Source organism: Thamnophis elegans, chromosome 2, assembly GCF_009769535.1.
Source record: "Thamnophis elegans isolate rThaEle1 chromosome 2, rThaEle1.pri, whole genome shotgun sequence".
NCBI lineage: Eukaryota > Metazoa > Chordata > Lepidosauria > Squamata > Colubridae > Thamnophis > Thamnophis elegans.
Genome location: NC_045542.1, coordinates 169,940,878 through 169,963,194, shown reverse-complemented (window position 1 = coordinate 169,963,194; position 22,317 = coordinate 169,940,878). Strand labels below are relative to the sequence as shown.

The following is a 22,317-nucleotide window of genomic DNA, read 5'->3' as shown; positions in this document are numbered from 1 at the left end:
TTCTTTCCTCTTAAGATTTAGCTAAAGAAATCTCATTTTCCTTGGTTATCTTCTGACCAAAAGGAAAAGGAGTGAGATCAACCACAGAAAGACAACCTCCGTGGAACAGTCCCCAAGGCATTTTTTTTTCATTTGAGCTTCCCAATGTATTTGAGTAACAAACTGCTTATATTCTTATAGTTGGGAAACTTATAAATAAATTATTATGACCTGTAATTCTACAGTCTCTGTGTATTCCTTTTTGATTATCTGATCCTGTCTACGTTCAGCAATACCGAGCCCTTATTTTAAGTCCGCTAAGGGGAACAAAGCCGTTCCAGGTGGTAAATTTGTTTTTTTAAAGTAGTACAACCCCTTGAGACCAGATCAACTCTATAAGAATCCACCCAGCCAGGTAAAATCAAGAAGAAAAGGTGAAGAAAAGGTCAAGACTTCGACAGAACTGTAATAAAACAAAAGATATAGTACAGATTGTGTAGAAAAAGGGGGATTCCTTCCTTGAGTTTCAACGCAGAAATACAGACAACAGAGATGACAAATTGGTGTAAAAGTATCTCCACCGTATTTATTGCTTACATATTTATTTAATAAGAAATGTAGTTTCAGTATGGCTTCCCGTCACATTTGAGCCCCTTCCACGTCTCTGTTTATTCTAACGATCCCAGGAGCACATCCACATTTAAGACAATTCTAAGAGGAGAAGAAATCCCAGTTGGCCAGAAGCAGCAATCCAATCAGGTTTCCTCCAAAGCCGCTTGGCTCATTGCAGCCCAGCTCAAGCTCCCCCACACCCATCATTCTCTGCCACCTATAGCACTCTACCTTCGCATCCCCTGCCACACTGGACCAAACGTTTCCCCAGCAGCAGGGCGTCCTTTAATCGTGAGCATGGAACAGGGCATGCGCAGAAGAGAAGCCCGGGGATGTAGAGTACATAGGGTAGGAGAGGCAGTAGTTCCCTTACGAGACGCTCTATCTAAGAACAGTAAAAGAGGGTTCTTTACAGGGTTTCGCCACTCTAGGATGCAGTAGTCTTTGACCCACCGTCTGAGAGGCCTGGGGAGCGCGGGAATTTTTGGCGGGAAGGATTTGCCTCAGAAGGCCTGAAGGAGCGGAGCCCCCTCCCCCTCTGAAACCGGAAATGGGGCGGGGCGAGTGAGTGGGGGGGAAGGTCCGCTGTGAGCTAAGGCGGCATCGGAGGGGATTTCAGCCGTTCGGGCTGCGCTGAAGCCCGAGACCGAATGGAGGCCCGGGGGTGTCCCCTTCAGGCGGGGAGCGGCCTCTCCGAGGGCCCCCGCAGCTGCGAGGCTGAGCGCTGGCGCTTCCGCAGCTGCGGCTTCCGGAAGGCCGAGGGGCCGCGGGCGCTTTGCAGCCGCCTGCACCGGCTATGCCGGGGGTGGCTGCGGCCCGAGCGGAGCAGCAAAGCCGAGATGCTGGACCTGGTGGTGCTGGAGCAGCTGCTGGCCCTGCTGCCCCCGGAGTTGGCGGGCTGGCTGAGGGAGTGCGGGGCGGAGAACTGCGCCCAGGCGGTGGCCCTGGCCGAAGGCTGCCTCCTCGGCCCCGCAGCCGCCCCGGAGCCCGGAAAGGGGCGGCAGGTGAGGGAGTTTTCATCCTCTTCTACGCTTTTTCTTTCTCTTCCTTACAGATAAAAGCAAGAGGAAAACATCAGCAGGTCTTAGGATGATGTGTTAGTATGTGCGACTAACTGTGGGACGTTATCCTTTTTCCCACATACTTTGTTATGGACTGGACAGCCATAATGCAAAAAATATCTCAATTCTCAGGTGGGGGTAGAGAGGGGGGGAATGTCATAAAAACCCTTCCTAGTATTCCAGTGAGTACAGTGAGAGAACAAACAAGATTTTATTAATGTGGTCTTAATAGATAGAGCTAATATTCTTTCTCCTGCTTCTTGTCTAACTGGAAGTGCTGATAACTGTTTCCTCCCAAGCCAGGGGCACAGACTGAATCCAAGAGGGCTCCTCTATCCAGTAATAGCTATTGCCCAAAATCCCACTCACCCACTCCCACAAAAACAAATGAATCATTCAGGTTCTCTAGTCCCTTTAGAAATGTTGATCAGTACCATTAGCATTGAACTGAATGTGAATGCAATGTCTTAAATGAATTCCCTTTCTCATGAACAGGACCTGTTAACCAAGGAGACTTATTTGTCCCAACTTTTTCAAGACACAACTGGACTTTCTGGTTTTTCTTTGAAGACGTTTCACTTCTCCTCCAAGAAGCTCCTTCAACTCTTCAGAGGAGAAGTGAAACGTTTTCAAAGAAAAACCAAAAAACTCCAGTTGCCTATTGAAAAAGTACCTTTGGGACAACCATGACCTGGATTACTTAGAGTCTCCATAGAAACTTATATTTCTTCCCTTAGATAATATTTTTAAGAAGAAGCAGAAAATGAGAATTATTTTCACACAGGTATTTAAAACAGTTTCAAATTAATACAAAGAATGAACAGAGGATAGTAAAAGATTATGAAATAAGAGATGAAAATTGTGATTCAGTGAACCAAATAGTACTTATGTTGCATATTTCAAAATCTATGTTTGATGTTATGAGGCAATAACAGAGAAAACTTCCTCCCCACCTCCGTCCTCAAGGTTTTTGAATCTAGTCCATACTATCATCCTAAAAAGCAATAATGTTAAGTAAAATACTTTACAAAATCAATTTGAATATAGTTATGCATTTTTACATTGCTAAGTTTCAGTATAATTAGTAGAGATGCAGATCCCGAGCCTATATGGTTTTCCCAACTGATGTAAGCGGGAAGATTGTATGATTATTAGATACTTAAAAGTATTTCCTGGATTCTTCAATCAATATAGAGCTGGAAGGGACTTGAGAGTCTTCTTGTCTTACCCCCTTGTTCAGGCAGAAAACCATATATATATATATATATATATATATATATATATATATATATATATATATATATATATATATATATATACATATATATATATATATATATATATATATACACACACACACACACACACACACACACACACACACACACACACACACATGGCTGCACACTGCCAGGTCAAATTTAAGTGATCCTCCACTAGGACTCTACAGTCCCTCTGACAGTTACTGTTTTTCAACCAAGTTTTGCTTAATCTGTACTTGTACCTATAGTTTTTCCTGCCTCAGTGTAAAACCTTGCTTCTCTCTGCATTCATTAAATTTCATTTTCTGGAATGGGGCCCATTGTTCAAGTCTGACAAGATCATTTTGTATCCTGAGCTTATCTTCTGGAGAGTTGACTATTCCTGCCAGCTTAATGTTTTCTACAGATTTGATGAGTTCCCCTTCTATTCCCTCATCTAAATCATTTATGAAGATATTGAAGAATACTGAGCCTAAGATGGATCTTTGTGATACCCCACTGTAGACATTCCACTATAGATAGTTCTAAGCAGACTTTCGATTATACGTATGATAGAGTTTGAAAAAAATGGTCCCTGAAGAAAAAGCAAAGCTTACAGAGAAAAACAACAAAGTATACTTTATTCATATTCCACTACCATGATCATGGGGCTCCCTACCTGATGATAGGAGAGAACCTTGAACAAACCTATTTTTCAGATTAAATGCATTTGGACATTAACATTTGAAACAATATTAGAGCAAGGTAAAAGGACTAATGCAAGTATACATCATTGTTTTCCTGGACTGTTTTGATAAGCTATTAAACTGAGCTTTCTCAGGATTCTTCCTGATATTAACATGTCAAACAATTAGTGTTTACATTATGGTTCAGGGAATGGTTGGTCTGCTGACAGTTTTGTGTTATTGAATTTCCTATCATGATTTTCATTACTGTTATTAATTCTATTTTATCTATTCCATTGGTGGAATTCAATTTTTTTTACTCCTCGTTCTGTGGGCATGGCATGGCTTGGTGGGTGTGGCAGGGGAAGGTTACTGCCAAATCTCCATTCCCACCTCATTCCAGGGTAAGGTTACTGCGAAATCCCCATTTCCTCCCAATCAGCTGGGACTCGGGAGGCAGATAATAGATTGGGGCGGAGCCAATTAGAGGTGGAATTACCAGTTCTCTGAACTATTCAAAATTTCTACTACTGGTTCTCCAGAACTGATCAGAACCTGCTGAATACAACCTCTCTTCTATTCCCAATTTGTGTCCTGTCATTCTTTTAGTCCACCTAAAAATATTATTGCACTCTGCATGTCCCTTTCCTTTGATATGAAGAGTATACAGTTGGATATCCTTCAGAACCATTTTGCAAAAGTGATTTATTGATCAAATCTGCTGAAAGGTTGCACTTCATCGCAACAGAGATTCTCCCTAGTTCTGCTTTTCTATAAATAAAAAATCACCTTAAAATATTTATCACTCAACGTTAAGCCTGATTGGGAATTTGTTAGAAAGAATGAAGTATCCACATATCTTTTAATGAGTCTCAGTGTTCCAGGGCATGTGTTTTACCCTCAAAGGCACCCTGATGTACATTCCAAGATCTCCTTCTGGTCTTTCAGGTCGGTGGTCTCCTCACGGATAGAATAGACATAAATACATTCACAAAGAATGAAAGGCCGTTATTGTCAAGTAATGAGAAGATAAATAAGCAGCTCCTGTTCTGAAGGAAAATAGGAAATAAAAAGGAAGCAACTCATAAAAGTGGCAGCCAATTATCCTGTAATAATAGCAACCCACAGAATAGGAGTTCTCAAATCCTCTCATTTTTATTTGAATTGGAAAAATACATGTGGAGAACAAAAACTTAAGTGAACTATCATGGTTAGTTCGAAGTCATTTCAAAGTAGATCATAAATCAGGCCTTTTTTTTAAGTTGCAGGAGCCATTCATTGAGGAGATCTCAGCAGAGCTCCAGGAAAGAGGAGATCCATCCAATGATTCTGAAGAGCTTCTTTTCAGGAGGATCCAACAGGGACTACCTTGCCAGGTAAGTGTAAGTTTCTTCTGAGAAGTTTAAACGCATTCATTCATGAGCTTTTTCTAAACCAAAGGCCGAGTCTCTGTGAATTTCAATTCTGCTGTCCCCACAGAATGACCCAGTGAGCCTTACTAATTCAACCTTGAAGATGATCCTAGGAATGCAAACAAAGGTCAATTCACAAAAGTCTTGTACTCTTGAAATGTGTTGGAACAGTTTAATCTTCCTTAATATGTTTCAAAAGATATCTTCAGGATCATGTGCAACATTTTGAAATAGGGCAGATAAAAAATCCCTAATAGGTATGTCATGTTTTCTAACAAATGAATGTTTTATTGCGCCAGGGAGATAAGCCCAGAGGATTCCCTGCACAAAATCTTTTTGGCGAATTCTGCCAGGCCAGGGGAGGAGGGGTGGTGTTGGTGATCCCCAAGCACTGCCATTCTGCAACTTGGATGCATCTAACCCATATTTTGTGCCTTTAAAAAAGCAGCATGGAGGAGGTGGAGGGGGGCTTCCCACCCTTAAGTGTGTGTGTTTATCTGCTAGAAGAAAATGTCCATTTGGTCTCTTGCAAAGCTCTCTTTTCTCTTTTAGAATTAAGAAAGAAAACATAAGAGAGGACTGTTAAATGGGGAAGATATTTTTTTTGTTTCTAGGGCTCTGATCCCTTTGAGGTGGTTGCTGTGGACTTCACAGAGGAGGAGTGGGCACTGCTGGATTCTAGCCAGAAGGCCTTCTGCAGGGAAGTCATGCTGGAGGTTACTATGAATATGGCTGCTCTGGGTAAGGATCCTCTTTGCTCTGGGTTCTGTTGATTAGTTGTTTTAAGTGGGAACTAAAGAGAGAAGATACATGAACTCGGTTGCATACGGTGGTGAGAACACTAATGACTACCACCTGTAAAATCTTTCCTAATCTCAGGAAAATCAGAATCACAATGCATAAGGTAAAGGTTCCCCTCCCATATAGGTGCTAGTTGTTCCCAACTCTAGCGGTGCTCATCTCCGTTTCAAAACCGAAGAGCCAGCGTTGTCCAAAGATGTCTCCGTGGTCATGAACGCCAAAGGCTCATGGAATACTGTCACCTTCCCATCAAGGTTGTCCCTATTTTTCTACTGTCATTTTTACATGCTTTCGAACTGCTAGGTTGGAAGAAGCTGGGACAAGTAACGGGAGTTCACTCCGTTACACGGCACTAGGGATTCAAAGTGCAGACCTTTCTGATTGACAAGGTCAGCGTCTTAGCCACTGAGCCACTGCATCCCACTCACAATGTATAGTATGTGGCTAATATCCAGTGGACACCCACATGTGCAAAAGTCTCATACACTTCCCTTAGCTTCCCTTTAACTGCCAGGGGCCCTGGATTATAAACCTGCCGAGCCACTACATAGTAATTTTGTCCAAGGTTGTCCTCACAGCCACTCTTCTACAAAACAACAAGGGCCTTTTCAGAAATGTCCACCATATCATTGTGAAAGGCCTTAGATGCAAATGCCTGAGCAGATTGACCTAACAACAGTGTAAAGCCTTCATATGGGTCAGTGCTGACAAATCTTTTAGATATCATTAAGAGTGTTCTACAAAACATTTTCAAGCCAGCATCTCCTAGTTTGACAATTTGTTGTTACCAATGCTGTTATCAGATGGGCATATTTCTGACTGGGAGAACACCCCCCCCCCCCCGCCATCATTTCAAATTCTAATGAGAATTCCTGCTTTTTTCCCCCCAAACAGGTGGTGGTGATGGGCTGGAGAATGAGAAGCAGCGGAGGTTATTTAAACCACAATATGCAGTGTCTTCAAAGAGCCAAAGTGAATTCTGTACAAGTCGTAATCTGATGGACCATCAGAAGATCCCCTCAAATGACAAAACATATAGCTGCATGGAGTTTGGAAAGAGCTTAAGTGAGAGTAGTGATATTAATTGCCATCAAAGGATTGACACAGAGGACAGACCCTATAAATGCATGGTGTGTGAAAAGAGGTTTATTGACAAATGGCACCTTACTTTCCACCTAAGGATGCACGAAGCGGAAAAACCATATAAATGCATGGAGTGTGGGAAAAGCTTTTGTCAGAACTCAGACCTTAATTGTCATAAGAGGATCCACACTGGGGAGAGACCATATAAATGCATACAGTGTGGAAAAGCATTTGCTCGCAAAAATAATCTTACTTGTCATGAAAGAATCCACACAGGGGAAAAACCATTTCAATGTACAGAATGTGGAAAGAGCTTTGCTCAGAAAGTACAGCTTAAATCTCATAACAGAATCCACACTGGGGACAGACCATATAAATGCATGGAATTGGGGAAGAGATTCACTGAAAGTAGTGATATTAATTGCCATCAAAGGATTGACACAGAGGACCGACCATATAAATGCATGGAGTGTGAAAAGAGCTTTATTGACAAATGGCACCTTACTTTCCACCTAAGGATGCATGAAGCGGAAAGACCATATAAATGCATACAGTGTGGAAAAACATTTACTCGGAAATATTATCTCATTAATCATGAAAGAATCCACACAGGGGAAAAACCATTTCAATGTACAGAATGTGGAAAGAGCTTTGCTCAGAAAGGACAGCTTAAATCTCATAGCAGAATCCACACTGGGGACAGACCATATAAATGCATGGAGTTTGGAAAGAGATTCACTGAAAGTAATGATATTAATTGCCATCAAAGGATTGACACAGAGGACAGATCATATAAATGCATGGAGTGTGAAAAGAGCTTTATTGACAAATGGCACCTTAGTTTCCACCTAAGGATGCATGAAGCGGAAAGACCATATAAATGCATGGAGTGTGGAAAAAGCTTTTGTCAGAACTCAGGACTTAATAGTCATAAGAGGATCCACACTGGGGAGAGACCATATAAATGCATACAGTGTGGAAAAGCATTTACTCACAAAAATAGTCTTACTTGTCATGAAAGAATCCACACAGGGGAAAAACCATTTCAATGTGCAGAATGTGGAAAAAGCTTTGCTCGGACAGGACAACTTAATTCTCATAAAAGGACCCACACAGAAGAGAGACCATATAAATGCATGTAGTGTGGAGAAAACTGCAACAACTTCAACAGAATAGAATAGGGTTAGAAAGGATCTTGGAGGTCTTCACGTCTAATACCCTGCTCCAGCAGGAGACTTTCATGTTTCCAAGTAACATCTGCAACAGAATAAAACAGGCATTTACAATTCATTGTAAAGCGGCAGGCTGGGCTAGCCTAGTTTAATGCTAATGGGTGGGGGAGCGAGCAACACGGCCTGGGCAGGTGTTCCAGAAGGTACTTCCGGGTCCACCGGTCGAACCTCCTCTCAGGGGTTGCTGAAATTCATGAACTGCTTCGCCCAAACCAGTGCCAACCGGCAGAAACCCATCACTGGTATAGACGCTATAGCCAAGAGTCCTAAAGGATGGGGCAGGATTTATAGTGTTTTGGCTCTCTAGGAAGCAGCACTCTCTGGTTGAGAGAGAGCGAGCCTGAGGGGCTAGCTAAGTGCCAGACGTTTTGGCCGGAATGGTTTTCAGTTGCTCCGCTGAAGCACAAAAGGCCTGATGGAGTGGAGTCCCCCCCTTCTCTTTTGAAACTGGGAAAGGGGTGGGGGAGGGTCTACGGTGACCAAAGGCAGCCCCAGAGGGAGTTTCCAGCCATCAGGGCTGCGCTGAAGCTGGAAACTGAAAGGCGGCTGGGGGGGGGGCGTAGGAGGAACAGTGGTCCTTCAGGCACAGAGCAGCAGCTGCGAGGAGTCCGTGGGGGGGGGAGCAGCGGCCCTAGCGGCCTCCTCACGGAACCCCGCAGCTCCGAGGCTTCACTTGGAAAGATAAACTTAATTCTCATAAAAAGATCTACATAGGAGAGAAACCATATAAATGCATAGAGTGCAGAAAGAGCTTTATTAACAAATAGCAACATACTTCCCACCAAAAGATGCACACGGGGGAGAGACCATAAAAATGTATACACTGTGGAAAAGCGTTTACTTGGAAAAGTGGTCTTATTAGTCATTAGAAAATCCATACAGGGGAGAAACCATTTCAATGTACAGAATATGGAAAGAGCTTTGCTCAAAAAGGACAACTTAATTTTCATGAGAGAATCCACACAGGGCAGAGACCATATAAATGCAGAGAGTGTGGGAAAAGCTTTGCTCGGACAGGACAACTTAATTCTTATAAAAGGACCAACACAGAAGAGAGAGACAATATAAATGCATGTAGAGTGGAGAAAGCTCCAGCAATTTCAATAGAATAGGGCTGGAAGGGAACTTGGAGGTCTTCTAGTCCAACCTCCTGCTCCAGCAGGACACTGTCAGGATTCCAAGTAACATCCCCAACAGAATCAAAACTAAGGCATTTACAATACATTTACTCATGAAGGAATTCAAAGTGGGGATAATCCATATGAATGCATGGAGTGTGAAACGAGCTTTGCTCAGAACAACTTAATTCTCATAAAAGGATTCACGCGGAGCAGAGACTATATATATGCATGTAGTGTGAAAATGGTTTAACAATCACAAGTTATTTATTCACGAAACAATCCAAAATTGGTAAATTTAATGCATGGAGTATGGAAATAATTTTACTGGCAAAGAACATCTTATTCATCATGAACGGATCCATGTAGGGAGCAATACTTCTAAATGGATAAAGTGGAAAAGCCTCTAGTAGAATGTCTTATCTGAATTACTATTAGAGGATCCATATAGGGGAGAAATCATGTAAAGCAGGGAGTGTGGAAAAACTACTTGGGAACCACCATAATTCTCATAAAATTATGTGAACAGAAGAAACTGCATAAATCCACGGAAGGGACTTGAGAAGAACTTCTGGTTCCAAATATTTGAATTCATTCAGAGCAGCCAGGTTTTCCGTTGCTTGTTTTGACCTGCATTTGTGCTGTGGCAGCAGAGATGAAAAATCAGAACTAAGCCCTTCAGTTTCCTGCCTTTTGCCCATCACCATCTCGCCATCTTTTCCAAACAGGATTGATGGCTTCCTTGACTTCCCTGTTAATATAGCAATAGCACTTAGACTTATATACAGCTTCATAGTGCTTTACAATCCTCTCTTAAGTGGTTTACAGAGTCAGGATATTGCATCCTCATTTTATTGGCCTTGGAAGGATGAAATGTTGAGTCAATCTTGAGCCTGGTGAGGTTTGAACTGCCAAATTACAGGCAGCAGCAGTAGTCTGCACTACATTCTAACCACTGCGCCACCAGTTTAATTTACCTAAAAAACACTATAGGCAGAATCCACACGCATTTCTCAAATTTAGAAAGCCTTTCAATCTGCAGAGTTCTATTCCCACAAAATAGTACTCCTTTTCTTTCCTCTTAAGATTTAGCTAAAGAAATCTCATTTTCCTTGGTTATCTTCTGACCAAAAGGAAAAGGAGTGAGATCAACCACAGAAAGACAACCTCTCTGGAGCAGTCCCCAAGGGTTCCTTTACTTGAGCTTCCCAATGTATTTGAGTAACAAACTGCTTATATTCTTATAGTTGGGAAACTTATAAATAAACTATTATGACCTGTAATTCTAGAGTCACTCTGTGTATTCCTTTATGATTATCTGATCCAGTGATTATGTTCAGCAATACCGAGCCCTTATTTTAAGTTTGCTGAGGGGAACAAACCCATTCCAGGAGGTAAATTTGCTTTTTTTTAAGTAGTGCAACCGCTTGAGACCAGATCAACTCTATAAGAATCCACCCAGCCAGGTAAAATCAAGAAGAAAAGGTGAAGAAAAGGTCAAGACTTCGACAGAACTGTAATAAAACAAAAGATATAGTACAGATTGTGTAGAAAAAGGGGGATTCCTTCCTTGAGTTTCAACGCAGAAATACAGACAACAGAGATGACAAATTGGTGTAAAAGTATCTCCACAGTATTTATTGCTTACATATTTATTTAATAAGAAATGTAGTTTCAGTATGGCTTCCCGTCACATTTGAGCCCCTCCCACGTCTCTGTTTATTCTAACTGTCCCAGGAGCACATCCACATTTAAGACAATTCTAAGAGGAGTAGAAATCCCAGTTGGCCAGAAGCAGCAATCCAATCAAGTTTCCTCCAAAGCCGCTTTGCTCATTGCAGCCCAGCTCAAGCTCCCCCACACCCATCATTCTCTGCCACCTATAGCACTTTACCTTCGCATCCCCTGCCACACTGGACCAAGCGTTTCCCCAGCAGCAGGGCGTCCTTTAATCGTCAGCATGGAACAGGGCATGCGCAGAAGAGAAGCCCGGGATGTAGAGTACACAGGACAGGAGAGGCAGTAGCTGCCTTACGAGACGCTCTATCTAAGAACAGTAAAAGAGGGTTCTTTACAGGGTTTCGCCACTCTAGGATGCAGTAGTCTTTGACCCACCGTCTGAGAGGCCTGGGGAGCGCGGGAATTTTTGGCGGGAAGGATTTGCCTCAGAAGGCCTGAAGGAGCGGAGCCCCCCCCCCCTCTGAAACCGGGAAAGGGGCGGGGCGAGTGAGTGGGGGAAGGTCCGCTGTGAGCTAAGGCGGCATCGGAGGGGATTTCAGCCGTTCGGGCTGCGCTGAAGCCGGAGACCGAATGGAGGCCCGGGGGTGTCCCCTTCAGGCGGGGAGCAGCAGCCCGAGCGGCCTCTCCGAGGGCCCCCGCAGCTGCGAGGCTGAGCGCTGGCGCTTCCGCAGCTGCGGCTTCCGGAAAGCCGAGGGGCCGCGGGCGCTTTGCAGCCGCCTGCACCGGCTGTGCCGGGGGTGGCTGCGGCCCGAGCGGAGCAGCAAAGCCGAGATGCTGGACCTGGTGGTGCTGGAGCAGCTGCTGGCCCTGCTGCCCCCGGAGTTGGCGGGCTGGCTGAGGGAGTGCGGGGCGGAGAACTGCGCCCAGGCGGTGGCCCTGGCCGAAGGCTGCCTCCTCGGCCCCGCAGCCGCCCCGGAGCCCGGAAAGGGGCGGCAGGTGAGGGAGTTTTCATCCTCTTCTACGCTTTTTCTTTCTCTTCCTTACAGATAAAAGCAAGAGGAAAACATCAGCAGGTCTTAGGATGATGTATTAGTATGTGCGACTAACTGTGGGACGTTATCTATTTTCCCACATACTTTGTTATGGACTGGACAGCCATAATGCAAAAAATATCTCAATTCTCACGTGGGGGTAGAGGGGGGGGGATGTCATAAAAACCCTTCCTAGTATTCCAGTGAGTACAGTGAGAGAACAAACAAGATTTTATTAATGTGGTCTTAATAGATAGAGCTAATATTCTTTCTCCTGCTTCTTGTCTAACTGGAAGTGCTGATAACTGTTTCCTCCCAAGCCAGGGGCTCAGACTGAATCCAAGAGGGCTCCTCTATCCAGTAATAGCTATTGCCCAAAATCCCACTCACCCACTCCCACAAAAACAAATGAATCATTCAGGTTCTCTAGTCCCTTTAGAAATGTTGATCAGTACCATTAGCATTGAACTGAATGTGAATGCAATGTCTTAAATGAATTCCCTTTCTCATGAACAGGACCTGTTAACCAAGGCGATGTTGGAGACTTATTTGTCCCAACTTTTTCAAGATACAACTGGACTTTCTGGTTTTTCTTTGAAGACGTTTCACTTCTCCTCCAAGAAGCTCCTTCAACTCTTCAGAGGAGAAGTGAAACGTCTTCAAAGACAAACCAAAAAACTCCAGTTGCCTATTGAAAAAGTACCTTTGGGACAACCATGACCTGGATTACTTAGAGTCTCCGTAGAAACTTAGATTTCTTCTCTTAGATAATATTTTTAAGAAGAAGCAGAAAATGAAAATTATTTTCACACAGGTATTTTAAAACAGTTTCAAATTAATACAAAGAACGACCCGAGGATTGTAAAAGATTATGAAATAAGAGATGAAAATTGTGTTTCCGTGAACCAAATAGTACTTAGGTTGCATATTTCAAAATCTATGTTTGATGTTATGAGGTAATAACACAGAAAACTTCCTCTCCCTCCCCTCCCCCCCGTCCTCAAGGTTTTTGAATCTAGTCCATGCTATCATCCTAAAAAGCAATAATGTTAAGTAAAATACTTTACAAAATCAATTTGAATATAGTTATGCATTTTTACATTGCTAAGTTTCAGTATAATTAGTAGAGATGCAGACTCCGAGCCTATATGCTTTTCCCAACTGATTTAAGCGGGAAGATTGTATGATTATTAGATACTTAACACAAGTATTTCCTGGATTCTTCAATCAATATAGAGCTGGAAGGGACTTGAGGTCTTCTTGTCTAACCCCCTTGTTCAGGCAGAAATATATATATATGTGTGTGTGTTTGTGTGTGTATGTGTGTGTTTGTGTATGTATGTGTATGTATATGTATATAGATTAGATTAGATTGTTTATTTGTATGCCGCCCTTTTCCCTGGGGGGACTCAGGGCGGCTCACAATCAAATATATACACACACACACACACACACACACACAAACACACATACATACATATATACACACACACACACACACACACATGGCCGCACACTGCCAGGTCAAATTTAAGTGATTTTACACTAGGACTCTACAGTCCCTCTGACAGTTACTGTTTTTGAGCCAAGTTTTGCCTAACCTGTATTTGTACCTATGGTTTTTCCTGCCTAAGTGTAAAACCTTGCTTCTCTCTGCATTAAATTTCATTTTCTGGAATGGGGCCCATTGTTCAAGTCTGACAAGATCATTTTGTATCCTGAGCTTATCTTCTGGGGAGTTGGCTATTCCTGCCAGCTTAATGTTTTCTACAGGTTTGATGAGTTCCCCTTCTATTCCCTCATCTAAATCATTTATGAAGATATTGAAGAGTACTGAGACTAAGATGGATCTTTGTGATACCCCACTGTAGACATTCCACTATAGATAGTTCTAAGCAGACTTTCGATTATACGTACGATAGAATTTGAAAAAAATGGTCCCTGAAGAAAAAACAAAGCTTACAGAGAAAAACAACAAAGTATACTTTATTCATATTCCATTACCATGATCATGGGGCTCCCTACCTAATGATAGGAGAGAGCCCTGAACAAACCTATTTTTCAGATTAAATGCATATGGACATTAACATTTGAAACAATATTAGAGCAAGGTAAAAGGACTACTGCAAGTATACATCATTGTTTTCCTGGACTGTTTTGATAAGCTATTAAACTGAGCTTTTTCAGGATTCTTCCTGATATTAACATGTCAAAAATCAGTGTTTACATTATGGTTTAGGGAATGGTTGGTCTGCTGACAGTTTTTGGTTATTGAAGTTCCTATCATGATTTTCCTTACTGTTATTAATTCTATTTTATCTATTCCATTGGTGGGATTCAATTTTTTTTACTCCTCGTTCTGTGGGCATGGCATGGCTTGGTGGGTGTGGCAGTGGAAGGTGACTGCAAAATCTCTATTCCCACCCCACTCCAGGGGAAGGTTACTGCGAAATCCCCATTTCCTCCCAATCAGCTGAGACTCGGGCGGATAATAGATTATAGATAATAGATTCGGGCGGAGCCAGTTAGAGGTGGAATTACCAGTTCTCTGAACTACTCAAAATTTCCACTACTGGTTCTCCATAACTGATCAGAACCTGCTGAATACAACCTCTCATCTATTCCCAATTTGTGTCATGTCATTCTTTTAGTCCACCTAAGGATATTATTGCACTCTGCATGTCCCTTTCCTTTGATATGAAGAGTATATCATTCATTACAGTTGGATATCCTTCAGAATCATTTTGCAAAAGTGATTTATTGATCAAACCTGCTGAAAGGTTGCACTCCATCGAAGCAGAGATTCTCCCTAGTTCTGCTTTTCTATATATTCAAAATCATCTTAAAACATTTATCACTCAACGTTAAACCTGATTGGGAATTTGTTAGAAAGAATGAAGTATCCAAATATCTTTTAATGAGTCTCAGTGTTTCAGGGCATGTGTTTTACCCTCAAAGGCACCCTGATGTACATTCCAAGATCTCCTTCTGAACTTTCAGGTCGGTGGTCTCCTCACGGATAAAATAGACATGAATACATTCACAAAGAAGGAAAGGCCGTTATTGTCAAGTAATGAGGAGAAGATAAATAAGCAGCTCCTGTTCTGAAGGAAAATAGGAAATAAAAAGGAAGCAACTCATAAAAGTGGCAGCCAATTATCCAGAAACAGCAGCAACCCACAGAGTAGGAATTCTCAAATTCTCTCATTTTTATTTGATTTGGAAAAATACATGTGGAGACCAAAAACTTAAGCAAGCTAACATGGTTCGTTCGAAGTCATTTCACAGTAGATCATAAATCAGGCCTTTTTTTTTTAAGTTGCAGGAGCCATTCATTGAGAAGATCTCAGCAGAGCTCCAGGGAGGAGGAGATCCATCCAATGACTCTGAAGAGCTTCTTTTCAGGAGGATCCAACTGGGACTACCTTGCCAGGTAAGCGTAAGTTTCTTCTGTGAAGTTTAAATGCTTTCATTCATGAGCTTCTTTGTAAACCAAAGGCCAAGTCTCTGTGAATTTCAATCCTGCTGTCCCCACAGAATGACCCAGTGAGCCTTACTAATTCAACCTTGAAGATGATCCTAGGAATGCAAACGAAGGTCAATTCACAAAAGTCTTGTACTCTTGAAATGTGTTGGAACAGTTTAATCTTCCTTAATATGTTTCAAAAGATATTTTCAGGATCATGTGCAACATTTTGAAATGGGCAGATAAAAAATCCTTAATAGGTATGTCAGGTTTTCTAACAAATGAGTGTTTTACTGGGCCAGAGAGAGAAGCCCAGAGGATTCCCTGCACAAAATCTTTTTGGTGAATTCTGCCAGGCCAAGGGAGGAGGGGTGGTGGTGGTACCATTCTGCAACTTGGATGCATCTAACCCATATTTTGTGCCTTTAAAAAACCGGCATGGAGGAGGTGGAGGGGGGGCTTCCCACCCTTAAGTGTGGGTGTTTATTTGCTAGAAGAAAATGTCCAAGCTCTCTTTTCTCTTTTACAATTAAGAAAGAAAACATAAGAGAGGACTGTCACATGAGGAAGATATTTTTTTTGTTTCTAGGGCTCTGATCCCTTTGAGGTGACGGCTGTGGAGTTCAAAGAGGAGGAGTGGGCACTGCTGGATTCTAGCCAGAAGGCCCTCTGCAGGGAAGTCATGCTGGAGGTTAATATGAATATGGCTGCTTTGGGTAAGGATCCTCTTTGCTCTGGGTTCTGTTGATTAGGAAAGGTGTTTTAAGTGGGAATTAAAGAGAGAAGATACATGCACTCGGTTGCATACGGTGGTGAGAACTCTAATGACTACCACCTGTAAAATCTTTCCTATTCTCAGGAAAATCACAATCACAATGTATAAGGTAAACGTTCTCCTCGCACATATGTGCTAGTTATTCCCAACTCTAGCGGTGCTCATCTCCGCTTCAAAACCGAAAAGCCAGTCCTGTCCGAAGGTGTCTCCATGGTCATAAAGCCGGCATGACAAAACGCCAAAGGCTCAAGGAACACTGTTACCTTCCCATCAAGGAGGTCCCTATTTTTCTACTTACATTTTTACATGCTTTCGGACTGCTAGGTTGGCCAGAAGCTGGGACAAGTAACGGGAGTTCACTCCGTTACATGGCACTAGGGATTCAAAATGCAAACCTTTTTGATTGACAAGCTCAGCGTCTTAGTCACTGAGCCACTGCATCCCACTCACAATGTATAGTATGTGGCTAATATCCAGTGGACGCCCACATGTGCGAAAGTCTCACACACTTCCCTTTGCTTCCCTTTAATTGCCAGGATCCCTGGATTATAAACCAGCTGAGCCGCTACATAGTAATTTTGTCCAAGGTTGTCCTCACAGCCACTTTTCTACAAAACAACCAGGGCCTTTTCAGAAATGTCCACCATACCATTGTGAAAGGCCTTAGATGCAAATGCCTGAGCAGATTGACCTAACAATAGTGTAAAGCCTTCATATGGGTCAGTGCTCACAAAACTCTTGGATATCATTAACAGTGTCCTACATAACATTTTCAACCCAACATTTCTTAGTTTGACAATTTGTTGTTACCAATGCTGATGTCAGATGGGCATATTTATGACGGGGAGATACCCCGCCCCCAGCCATCATTTTAAATTCTAATGAGATTTTCTGCCTTTTCCCCACACATACAGGTGGTGGTGATGGGCTGGAGAATGAGAATGAGAAGCAATGGAGGTTATTTAAACCACAATATGCAGTGCCTTCAAAGAGCCAATATGAATTCTGTATAAATCGTAATCTGACGCACCATCAGAAGATCCACTCAAATGACAAAACATATAGCTGTATGGAGTTTGGAAAGAGATTCACTGATAGTTTTGATATTAATTGCCATCAAAGGATTGATACAGAGGACAGACCATATAAATGCATGGAGTGTGGAAAAAGTTTTCATTGGAACAGAGATCTTATTTGTCATGAAAGGACCCACACTGGGGAGCGTCCATACAAGTGCATGGAGTTTGGAAAGAGATTCACTGAAAGTAATGATATTAATTGCCATCAAAGGATTGACACAGAAGACAGAACATATAAATGCATGTTGTGTGAAAAGAGCTTTATTGACAAATGGCACCTTACTTTCCACCTAAGGATGCACGAAGCGGAAAGACCATATAAATGCATACAGTGTGGAAAAGCATTTGCTCAGAAAGGTGATCTTATTTATCATGAAAGAATCCACACAGGGGAGAGACCATATAAATGCATACAGTGTGGAAAAGCATTTATTCGCAAAAATAGTCTTACTTCTCATGAAAGAATCCACACAGGGGAAAAACCGTATAAATGCATACAGTGTGGGAAAGCATTTATTTACAAAAGTAGTCTTATTAAACATGAAAAATCCGCACGGGAAAAACCATTTCAATGTACAGAATGTGGAGAGAGCTTTGCTCAGAAAGGACAGCTTAGATCTCATAACAGAATCCACACTGGGGACAGACCATATAAATGCATGGAGTTTGGAAAGTGATTCACTGAAAGTAAGTGATATTAATTGCCAACAAAGGATTGACAGAGAGGACAGACCACATAAATGCATGGAGTGTGAAAAGAGCTTTATTGACAAATGGCACCTTACTTTCCACCTAAGGATGCATGAAGTGGAAAGACCATATAAATACATGGAGTGTGGAAAAAACTTTTGTCAGAACTCAGGACTAGTCATAAGAGGATCCACACTGGGGAGAGACCATATAAATGCATACAGTGTGGAAAAGCATTTACTCACAAAAATAGTCTTACTTGTCATGAAAGAATCCACACGGGAAAAACCATTTCAATGTACAGAATGTGGAAAAAGCTTTACTCGGGACAGGACAATTTAATTCTGATAAGAGGACCCACACAGAGGAGAGACCATATAAATGCATGTAGTGTGGAGAAAGCTCCAACAATTTCAATAGAATAGAATAGGGTTAGAAGGGATCTTGGAGGTCTTCAGGTCTAATACCCTGCTCCAGCAGGAGACTGTCATGGTTCCAAGTAACATCCCCAACAGAATAAAACAGGCATTTACAATACATTGTAAAGCGGCAGGCTGGGCTAGCCTAGTTTAGTGCTGATGGGCAGGGGAGCCAGCAAGCTGTGATGGGACGGCAAGGGCGATCGAGCGACAGGGCCAGGGCAGGAGTTCCAGAAAATACTTCCGGGTCCACCAGTCAAACCTCTCACCGGCTCGCTGAAATTCATGAACTGGTTTGCCCGAACCCATGCAAACGGGCAGAAACCCACCACTGGTATAGACGCTATAGCCAAGAGCCCTAAACGATGGGGCAGGATTTATAGTGTTTTGGCTCTCTAGGCTCTCTGAGAGAGAGACAGAGTCTGAGAGGCCAGCTGAGTGCCAGACGTTTTGGCAGGAACGGTTTTCAGTTGCTCTGCTGAAGCACAAAAGCCCTGATGGAGCGGAGTCCCCACTTCTCCTCTTTTGGAACTGGGAAACGGGCGCGGGAGGGTCCGCCATGACCAAAGGCAGCCCCAGAGGGAGTTTCCAGCCATCAGGGCTGCGCTGATGCCGGAGACCGACTGGAGGCTCGGGGGGGCGAGAGCAGCAGTGGCCCTTCAGGCACAGAGCGGCAGCTGCAAGGAGTCTGCCGGGGGGTGGGATGGCAGCCCAAACGGCCTCCTCGAGGAACCCCGCAGCTCTGAGGCTTCACTTGGAAAGATAAACTTAATTCTCATAAAAAGATCTACATAGTAGAGAAACCATATAAATGCATAAAGTGCAGAAAGAGCTTTATTAACAAATGGCAACTTACATCCCACGAAAAGATGCACACGGAGAGACCATAAAAATGTATACACTGTGGAAAAGCATTTACTCGGAAAAGTGGTCTTATTAGTCATGAGAGAATCCATACACGGGAGAAACCATTTCAATGTACAGAATGTGGAAAGAGCTTTGCTGAAAAAGGACAACTTAATTTCCATGAGAGAATCCACACAGCGTAGAGAACATATAAATGCACAGTGTGTGGAAAAAGCTTTGCTCGAACAGGACAACTTAATTCTTATAAAAGGACCGACACAGAAGAGAGACAATATAAATGCATGTAGAGTGGAGAAAGTTCCAGCAATTTCAATAGAATAGGGCTGGAAAGGAACTTGGAGGTCTTCTAGTCCAACCTGCTGCTCCAGCAGGAGAGTGTCAGGATTCCAAGTAACATCCCCAACAGAATCAAAACTCAGGCATTCACATTTACTCATGAAGGAATTCAAAGTGGGGATAATCCATATGAATGCATGGAGTGTGAAACGAGCTTTGCTCAGAAAAAACAACTTAATTCTCATAAAAGGATTCACCCGAAACAGAGACTATATATATGCATGTAGTGTGAAAATGGTTTAACAATCACAAGTTATTTATTCACGAAACAATCCAAAATGGTAAATCTAATGCATGGAGTATGCATATAATTGTACTGGCAAAGAACATCTTATTCATCATAAACGGATCCATGTAGGGAGTAATACTTCTCAATGGACAAAGTGGAAAAGCCTCTAGTAGAATGTCTTATCTTAATTACTATTAGAGGATCCATACAGGGAAGAAATCATGTAAAGCAGGGAGTGTGGAAAAACTTTACTTGGGAACCACCATAATTCTCATAAAATTATGCCAACAGAAGAAACTGCATAAATCCACGGAAGGGACTTCAGAAGAAATTCTGGTTCCAAATATTTGAATTCATTCAGAGCAGCCAGGTTTTCCGTTGCTTGTTTTGACCCGCATTTGTGCTGTGGCAACAGAGATGAAAAATCAGAACTAAGCCCTTCAGTTTCCTGCCTTTTGCCCATCACCATCTCGCCATCTTTTCCAAACTGAGGATTGATGGCTTCCTTGACTTCCCCGTTAATTTAGAAATAGCACTTAGACTTATATACAGCTTCATAGTGCTTTACAATCCTCTCTAAGTGGTTTACAGAGTCAGGATATTGCCGCCAACGATCTGCATCCTCATTTTATTGGCCTTGGAAGGATGGAATGTTGAGTCAATCGTGAGCCTGGTGAGGTTTGAACTGCCAAATTAGAGGCAGCTGGCAGGCAGCAGCAGTAGTCTGCACTACATTCTAACCACTGCGCCACCAGTTTAATTTACCTAAAGAACACTATGAATCAGAATCCACACGCATTTCTCAAATTTAGAAAGCCTTTCAATCTGCAGTGTTCTATTCCCACAAAATAGTACTCCTTTTCTTTCCTCTTAAGATTTAGCTAAAGAAATCTTCTCATTTTCCTTGGTTATCTTCTGACCAAAAGGAAAAGGAGTGAGATCAGCCCCAGAAAGACAACCTCCGTGGAACAGTCCCCAAGGCATTTTTTCCTTCACTTGAGCTTCCCAATGTATTTGAGTAATAAACTGCTTATATTCTTATAGTTGGGAACCTTATAAATAAACTCTTATGACGCATAATTCTACAGTCTCTTTCTGTGTGTTCCTTTTTGATTATCTGAGCCTGTCATTACGTTCAGCAATACCGAACTCTTATTTTAAGTCTGCTAAGGGGAACAAACCCATTCCAGGAGGTAAATTTGCTTTTTCTTAGTAGTACAACCCGTTGAGACCAGATCAACTCTATAAGAATCCACCCAGCCAGGTAAAATCAAGAAGAAAAGGTGAAGAAAAGGTCAAGACTCTGATAGAACTGTAATAAATATAAAACAAAAGATATAGTACAGATTGTACTGTGTAGTGATGAAAGAAATCTTCTGGGTTCGGCTTCAAGTGGGGAAAAAGACACTGGAAGCATGGAGGCTGCTTGGAAAGATTGTTTATTGTTGGACAGGACCACATGACTTGAGCCCTGAACAGAAAAGGTGATCACATCCTTCAATGTTGGTGGAGAAGAAGAGAGGGGCCGAAGGAGGGGCTTGCTAGGCTTTTTATATCCTGTTTACTCCCACCTGTTTCCTTCACTTCCTGTGTAAGAAATGTATTCTGATTGGTTGTCTGACTCCTATGGGGCCATGCAGGGCCTACTCTCTAGGGTGTGTTTTGAATCCAGGTATGGATGAGTTCTCAGATGCCATGTGGCCAGTTGAGTAAAGTTCCAACATTATTATGCCTTTACTCCCATCCCTCCTGGGGCTGCATTGGAGAATTCTTTATCATGTGAAGTGGACTAGCCTGGCCTTCTCAATGGCCTATTGACAAAGTGGGGATGGGCAGGAAGCTACAGGCAACTATTCTGTCTTTTAAAACATGTTTCTTTTCATATCTAGAGAAATATTCTGCCTTTTCAATATTTCCTAGGATATTTCATTTTTCTGAGAGAGGGCTGGATGATAACTTCCCACAGTAGAAAAAGGGGGATTACTTCCTTGAGTTTCAATGCAGGAATACAGACAACAGAGATGACAAATTGGTGTAAAAGTATCTCCACAGTATTTATTGCTTACATATTTATTTAATAACAAATGTAGTTTCAGTATGGCTTCTCGTCACATTTGAGCGACTCTGTTTATTCTAACTCTCCCAGGAGCACATCCACATTTAAGACAATTCTAAGAGGAGAAGAAATCCCAGTTGGCCAGAAGCAGCAATCCAATCAGGTTTCCTCCAAAGCCGCTTGGCTCATTGCAGCCCAGCTCAAGCTCCCTCACACCCATCATTCTCTGCCACCTATAGCACTTTACCTTCACATCCCCTGCCACACTGGACCAAACGTTTCCCCAGCAGCAGGGCGTCCTTTAATCGTCAGCATGGAACAGGGCATGCGCAGAAGAGAAGCCCGGGATGTAGAGTACACAGGACAGGAGAGGCAGTAGTTCCCTTACGAGACGCTCTATCTAAGAACAGTAAAAGAGGGTTCTTTACAGGGTTTCGCCACTCTAGGATGCAGTAGTCTTTGAC

The 22,317-nt window shown here is 42.6% G+C and overlaps 2 protein-coding genes across 3 annotated transcripts; both read left to right on the top strand.

Annotated features, from left to right (window-relative positions):
• The first annotated feature begins 942 nt into the window (after window positions 1-942).
• LOC116503369 (gastrula zinc finger protein XlCGF26.1-like) lies at window positions 943-8,030 on the top strand. Of its 2 annotated transcripts, none has more exons than XM_032209741.1 (4): window positions 943-1,595; window positions 4,848-4,955; window positions 5,606-5,732; window positions 6,687-8,030. In XM_032209741.1, the coding sequence occupies exons 1-4, from the start codon at window positions 1,242-1,244 to the stop codon at window positions 8,015-8,017; spliced, it is 1,920 nt and encodes a 639-aa protein (XP_032065632.1). In that variant the 5' UTR covers window positions 943-1,241; the 3' UTR covers window positions 8,018-8,030. The 2 variants fall into 2 exon arrangements, with proteins under 2 accessions (XP_032065632.1, XP_032065631.1); XM_032209740.1 differs by having other exon boundaries at window positions 4,842-4,955.
• Window positions 8,031-15,840: 7,810 nt separating this feature from the next.
• Window positions 15,841-17,933, top strand: LOC116502586 (gastrula zinc finger protein XlCGF7.1-like). The gene is made up of 3 exons (XM_032208462.1): window positions 15,841-15,849; window positions 15,992-16,118; window positions 17,092-17,933. Exons 1-3 carry the CDS (start codon window positions 15,841-15,843, stop codon window positions 17,931-17,933), a joined length of 978 nt encoding a protein of 325 aa, XP_032064353.1.
• Window positions 17,934-22,317: the final 4,384 nt, after the last annotated feature.

Excerpts from the sequence above, each read along its gene's own strand:
- LOC116502586 (XM_032208462.1), top strand. Across the intron at positions 16,119-17,091 it reads TATGAATATGGCTGCTTTGG|GTGGTGGTGATGGGCTGGAG; the intron begins GTAAGGATCCTC and ends CCACACATACAG.
- LOC116503369 (XM_032209740.1), top strand. The coding sequence starts at position 1,242 with ATGGAGGCCCGGGGGTGTCCCCTTCAGGCGGGGAGCGGCCTCTCCGAG. Across the intron at positions 1,596-4,841 it reads AGCCCGGAAAGGGGCGGCAG|TTGCAGGAGCCATTCATTGA; the intron begins GTGAGGGAGTTT and ends CTTTTTTTTAAG. Across the intron at positions 5,733-6,686 it reads TATGAATATGGCTGCTCTGG|GTGGTGGTGATGGGCTGGAG; the intron begins GTAAGGATCCTC and ends CCCCCCAAACAG.